This window comes from Heptranchias perlo, chromosome 2 (assembly GCF_035084215.1).
Source record: "Heptranchias perlo isolate sHepPer1 chromosome 2, sHepPer1.hap1, whole genome shotgun sequence".
Taxonomy (NCBI): Eukaryota; Metazoa; Chordata; class Chondrichthyes; order Hexanchiformes; family Hexanchidae; genus Heptranchias; species Heptranchias perlo.
Genome location: NC_090326.1, coordinates 94757015 through 94763905, shown reverse-complemented (window position 1 = coordinate 94763905; position 6891 = coordinate 94757015). Strand labels below are relative to the sequence as shown.

General features: G+C 38.4%; 1 protein-coding gene across 1 annotated transcript; it reads left to right on the top strand.

Moving 5' to 3' along the window:
• The first annotated feature begins 1021 nt into the window (after positions 1-1021).
• On the top strand, positions 1022-6582 carry bet1 (Bet1 golgi vesicular membrane trafficking protein). Its single transcript, XM_068004454.1, has 4 exons — positions 1022-1352; positions 3055-3158; positions 5512-5568; positions 6421-6582. The coding sequence occupies exons 1-4, from the start codon at positions 1334-1336 to the stop codon at positions 6574-6576; spliced, it is 336 nt and encodes a 111-aa protein (XP_067860555.1). The 5' UTR covers positions 1022-1333; the 3' UTR covers positions 6577-6582.
• The last annotated feature ends 309 nt before the right edge of the window (positions 6583-6891 follow it).

Here is a 6891-nt window from a genome sequence, read left to right as displayed (position 1 = left end):
GGTATGTTTTTGTATCTTCTACTGTGAAGACAGATACAAAATATTTGTTTCACGTCTCTGCCATTTCCTGATTCCCCATTATAATTCCTCCAGTCTCAGCCTCCAGGGGACCAACATTTACTTTTGCTACTCTCTTCCTTTTTACAAACTTGTAGAAGCTTACAATCCATTTTTATATTTCTTGCTAGTTTACTCTCATATTCTATTTTCTCCCTCTGTACCAATTATTTGGTAATCCTTTGCTGCTTTCTAAAATGCTCCCAATCCTCAAGCTTACTACTCTTCTTGGCAACATTATAAGCCTCTTCTTTTAATCTAATACTCTCCTTAACTTCTTTAGTTAGCCACGGATGGATCACTTTTCCCGTGGAGTTTTTATTCCTCAATGGAACATACATTGATTGAGAATTATGAAATATTTCTTTAAATGTTTGCCATTGCTTATCCACGGTTATATATTTTAATCTAATTCCCCAATCAACTTTAGCTAACTCACCCCTCAAACCTATCAATATCCTCTTGCTATTGAAGTACTAAAAGATTTGTTTTATTGTTATGTCCTACCTCTGCAGCAATGCTTTGTTTTCTAGGTCTCTCTGCTCAACCTTTTTAACTTGTTTCTCTATGTTCCTATTTAAATTGCAGTAAGCCCTGTCACTTTTCTCCCTACACGATTTGTTAGGTGCCTTTTTGTCCTGCATGCTCAGCATTATTTCTTTAAGTTCCCAATAACTGACCTAGCTGAGATGTCAGTGCAACCGTGGTTACAAGTGGATCTATATCCCTCTCTGCCTATTTGTTTGATCACAATATAATTGTGTCTTCCTGAAACTTTACAATCTCTAAAGATGCAATAACTTGGATTCTCCAAAACTCTGACTCTCCAAAACATGCTTGTACGTTCACGTTAAGACAGCAGTCACATTTCCGTACAAACATTTTCCAGAAGTCCTCCCTGCAGGCCCACGGGACCGAACGTGATGACGAAAGTCCGCAAGCTGTTGCCAGTGAACTCTGGGCGCTGTAGTGTGAAAGAATAATGAAAGAGGATAATGACAATCATTCGAACCCCAACAACCCATTCACAAAAAGCAGGCACGGCCTGTCCGCCGCATTACACTGGGAACAGCGCGAGGAAGCTACGATTTGGAACGCGGAGACAGCCGAAACTGCACAACATTCTCCCAGCATGCTGGCGCGTGCGTAACGCGACGTTCGAAGGTTCATTGATGTCGTGGCGCTGCGAGGAAGTCGGTGATAAAAGAGTTCAGCAAACAGGAGGACTCTAGTGTACTGTTTTACACCTAGAGTGACATCGTCACAGGAGGACAAAATGAGACGTGCGGGTTTGGGTAAGACGAGGATTTCAGACATTTAAAAAAAAAATCAAATTAAAATGATAAACGATGTGTGTAGGTGGTATATATTTAATGGAATACAGATCCCAGGCCACCAGTTAACTGATAGTAGCAGTATTATTGATCTGTAATACTCCTACTTAAATCACTGGGAGAATTTAATAGAAGTGATTTGTAGAAAGATATCTGCTGCTCTTTAGGAAAGGGTAAGTGATGGGAGGAGGAGCAGCTAAGTGATCTATACAGCTAAGTGATCAGTTCCCAGACTGCATCATTTTTGAAAGAACAGCTGCAATTGGGGGGTTGTGCATGAGAGGATACTACATAACTGAACGATTACATAGATTTCTTGATTTCAACCATTTGGATTTATACAGCACTTGTAATGTAGAAATATGTCCCAAGGTGGTTCACAGAGACAGGAAAAATTGGATGCTAAATCAAAGAAGGAGCTGTTAGGAGGGATGACCAAAGGTTTTATTAAAGATAATTGGTTTTAAGGAGGGCCTTAAAGGAAAAGAAGGCATTGGAGAGACAGAGCAGTTTCAGGGAATTCCAGAATGTGGGGCCAAGACAGCTGAAGGTGCAGCCACTGTTGGTGGGAGAATGAGGGGTGCACAAGAGGCCAGCATTGGAGGGATGAGTGTGGTAGGAGTTGTAAGGCTGGAGGAGGTTAAGGAAATATGGAGGGTCACGGACATGAAGGGATTTAAACACAAGAATGAGAATTTTAAATTTGAAGCTTTTGTCTGGGACCATGAACCAGTGTAGGCCAGCGAGGAAGGGGGTGATAGGTGAGTGGGACTTGATAAGGGATAGACTACAGGAAGCAGAGTTTTGGATGAACTGAAGATTATGGAGCATGGGAGATGGGAAGTCTGCCAGGGGGGCATTGGAATAGTCAAGTGTGGAGGTGACAAAGGCATGGATGAGAGTTTCAGTGACACATGGACTGAGGTAGGGGTAGAGGCAGGCAGTGTTACAAAGGTGGCACTATGCGGTCCCTATGACGGAGAAGATATGGGATCGGAAGCCCAATTCAGAGTTAAACAAGATGCTGAGTTTGAACAGTCTGGTTCAGCTGAGATAGTGGCCAGGGAGGGGGATGGAATTTGTTGCAGGGGCCAACGATGGCTTTGGTCTCCCCCATGATAAGCTGGATGATATGCCATGCATCCAAGATTATATGTTGGACAAGCAGTCTGACAGCACCGAGGCAGTGAGGGACCAAGAGAGGTGATGGAGAAGTCGAGCTGGGTGTCAAATTATCCAGAAAACTAATTTCATGGTTTATATTGCTAAATACAAAACTAGTGATAACATGGCTTAAAATGATCTGGCAATATGTAATTACTTAAAATTATTTCATTGTTGTAAATTACAGAAATTAAAATAACTTGTGAATTTTTAAAAAATGTTTAAATGGTAAGATTATTTGAGAGGTTACAGAGACTTAATTTCAGTAAGTACCACAGACTTAGTTGTATTCTAGAACACTCTAATTTCCCTCTTGTCTTCTCATCTCTACTATGACATTTCCAGTGCTTTTGTAATGTTGAAAGATGAACATTCCTACATGTAACATAAAATCAAAGTTCTTATGTTTGGGAACCACTTGTTAGTTTACAAAGATAGATTTCAATGTTTCACTTGCACACAATTTACTCTTTATCTCTCTCCCCCGCCCTGCCCCTAGGGGAAGGATCCGCTGCCTACGCTGGAAGTGGTTACAGTGTTTATGAAGAAGAAAATGATAAATTAACAGAGGGCCTTCGAGAAAAAGTGACTGCATTAAAATCAGTAAGTTCAAATACTTGTAAACAATGATTTAAGTTTCAAATGAACTAATAACCGTTCTGATATTGTGCATGTTTTCATTATGTTATTTATTATATATTTCCTTGCACTCATTTTCTTAGGTACTGAAGTCCATCAATTCTGAATACAGACTGCTGCTCTTAATTTGAAGTTGCTTAATTTAAATTGAATTGAAATAGTACAAAAAACACCCCATGTGCTGTTGTGTTTATTAATTCAAACTACTGGATAATTTCATTTTGTTTGAGTGAAACATGGCTTTCAATTAACAGATTGTACTTTGTACTTTGAACTGGCTTTACTGTAAAAATTTCCAGTGGACCCCAATTATTATTTCTAAACTGCTATAGTATTTTTTTTGTTTCTATGTCATGATAGATTAATTATTAGTTGAATGAATTGATCTCCTCATCAATCAAACTAAGACAACAGAAAGCAGTATCAATAGAGGAGAAATTAACATTTAGAAACAATGATGGTCTTGGAAGAGCTCAAAGAATGTTTTATGAGCTGTTTGATGAATTGTTGTCCTTGCTGGGGAATGGAGCTCTTTTACACAGACCAGATGGTGTCCCCAACAATGGGGTAAGATTTCCTCTGATATTTGTAACAAAATCATCAACTTGAGTATAATGCATTTATTTGTGATTTTGTTACTAAAGTGAAGAGGGAAATCTTCTCCTGAAGTGGCTTAACTCAACCTCACAAAAGTATCCTCTGCTACGAATTTTTCTGTTCCCAACACTTGGGACTTGATGTTAACCTTTCGTGCAAGTTTTACCTGTTAAAATTGATAATGAATGAACACTATTGTTTCTCTTTTTTAAAAAAAAAAATTGCACTGAATTTGAGCCATAGGTTTAAGTGCAGTCGTGTTGCAGTTTAAGAACTGGAATGTTTGTAATTTTATATATATATCTCCACACTCCTTTACCACACACAGCAAAATGAATCAGTGTTTGAACTCTGGGATCTAATTCTTTGGAAAAATAATAATCAGTGGAATTGTTCAGTTGTTTACCCCTCTCGCGCTTCGTGCCTTTTAGTCTCCCTTTCCCACTCACTGCATCTAGAGTTGGAAATCGAGCAAAAATAAGCAGGATGGACAAAAACATGCCCTAGTTGGAAGGGAAGGAGAATATGGAAAAAATGCCAAACAAGAAACATTGGAAGAGGGAAGATGCCACCTTTTGTAATTCGTACAATCATAGAATCTTATAGCACAAAAAGAGGCCATTTGGCCTGTCGTGCCAGTGCCAGTTCTTCGAAAGAGCTATCAAATTAGTTCCATTTGCCTGCTCTTTCCCTATAGCCCTGCAAGTTTTTCCTTTTGAAATATGTATCCAAATCCCTTTTGAAAGTTACTATTGAATCTGCTTCCATCACCCTTTCAGGCAGTGCCTTCCAGATCACAACAGCTCGCTGCGTAAAAAAAATTCTCCTCGACTCCCACCTGGTTCTTAAATTTGAGAACAATTACAGTTTGAGGGTAAGCCTTTAAGAACAGGCTACTGTCTAACTTTCACTCCATCAAAAGCAAAATAGTGCAGATGCTGAAAATCTGAAACAAGAACAGAAAATGCTGGAGAAGCTCAGCAAGCGAGGCAGCATCTGTGGAGAAAGAAACAGAGTTAACGTTTCAGGTCGAAAACCTTTTGTCAAAACGTTCTGACGAAAGGTCTTTGACCTGAAACATTAACTCTTTCTTTCTCCACAGATGCTGCCTCACTTGGCCAGCATTTTCTGTATTATTATTATTATTTATTATTAACTTTCACTGTACCCTTCCAAGATTGCGTGTTCTACTTATTGATGTGCATTTGGCTACGAGACAGCAGCCAAATCGGTAAATATTCCAGAAGGTTTCCATGCAGGGCTACTGCTAAACTGCAGTAATTACTGTCTGTGTGATAACCCTCTGATTTCTGCTCCCGGCTGACTGTTATGCACCAATAATGTATTATTCTGTTGTCTACTTTGTTGTCAGTGTAATTGGGCCATAATTGTGGAATGTTGGTAGAATGTTTACTATGAACAGTCTTTTCAAGTGAAAATGGTTCCATATATAGGACATGTTAGACACTGGTAAAATTTATCAAAGTCCCAGTGACCACCAGGGCCAACTTTGTGAGGTGCCATTGGATGTCTTTACCTGCACCCTGTTGTTTTGCCATCAAATATAGACTAGAAAAAACTCCATGAAATATGGCATTGAATGAAAATTGCATCATTAGCATGGCATAAAATAAAAAGTATTTATAGTGTAAAATATGGACTAAGACAACTGTATGCTGTTAAACATTTGGTGTTTGTTCTTCCCGCTCCTTCCCCACAGCTTTCCATTGATATTGGAACTGAAGTTAAATACCATAATAAAATGCTGGATGAAATGGTACGTATCACACGCTCTCACAAGCTGTCCTTAATAAATGAGACTTGAATATTGCCCTTGTTCTGGGCGGGAGGGGGGTTTCTAGCTACTCCCATTGGCCAAGTCATAATGTTAATCGAGAGGTAGGAAAGCTTCAATTTGATCCAGTGGAAAGAAAGTCCACCTTAGTAAACATTCAGTGCCTATAGTGGCTTCATTACCTCATTAAGGGATTATGCTGGAAGTTAGTTTTTCCAAGTTATTTGTTTCTGTTTATCAAGGAATGTTACATCATGGCTATCCTATCATTGCCAACAATGAAAAATGTAACGACACATTGTGACGGTGAAAATTCACCAGTCACTGTTCATTTATACAAAAAAAAATGTGCAAACAAGTGCAAGTCACTAAGTTCAAATGCAAGTGTGCACTCTGGTAGGTGAATCAATAAAATGAAGGTAAGATCCTTGGCTCCTATGGTAGTGAGGTTATGTAAAACAAAGATGTGCCCGACTGGTGAAAAAATACAAAGGCAGCAAGAATTGCGCTGGTGTAACTGAAAACAGATGAATTGGGATAGGAATTTAATTTATAACTGCTAAAAATGGTTTGAGACAGGCAGTTGTAGGCTCTTGAAATACTATTTGTTACTCCAAAGCAAACTACTCTGAAGGATGTTAATTTCTTCCAGGTCTTTGCTTTTTAAGTTGTTGGAATTGAGCCGATTTTTTTTTTACATTTAAGATAAAGTATATTATCGTGCTAAAGCACCAGACCATCTTTTAGTGTTAAAAATTATACATAACGCTGTGTACACATTAGAATAATGTTTCATTGGGTATTTTACTATGTATTTACCCCCTGTTTTCACAGGATACAGGATTTGAATCTACAGGTGGACTGCTGGGAGCAACCATGGGTAGACTCAAACATTTATCTCGTGGGAGCCAAACAAAAGTGATATGCTACATGATGTTATTTGCATTTTTTGTATTCTTTGTACTCTATTGGGTTATTAAACTGAGGTGAAATAAATTTGTGCACTCCAGTATTTGGATCTATCTCATCACATACAGCTAAGAAACTATTCTGGAATAATTCAGGTATAATTAATCTTAAAGACTTTTTTTAAAAAAGAGAATGATGTTCCAGTCATATTGCAGACTGTAGTTTCATGTTTTCTGCCACAGTGGTTGCTAATCAGATCAGCGTTTCATGTTTATGAAAAAAAATCAGTAACAGTATAACTCTTACATTTAAAATTAATTTTGCTCATTTTCTTATAGCAAGTGCACTGATATATAATGGTGTTGGTTGTGTCAATAGATTTTAAAGATGGTGAGG

Coding starts and splice junctions, on each gene's coding strand:
- bet1 (XM_068004454.1), top strand. Junction 3,159..5,511: donor AAGTGACTGCATTAAAATCA/GTAAGTTCAAAT, acceptor CCTTCCCCACAG/CTTTCCATTGATATTGGAAC. Junction 5,569..6,420: donor ATAAAATGCTGGATGAAATG/GTACGTATCACA, acceptor CTGTTTTCACAG/GATACAGGATTTGAATCTAC.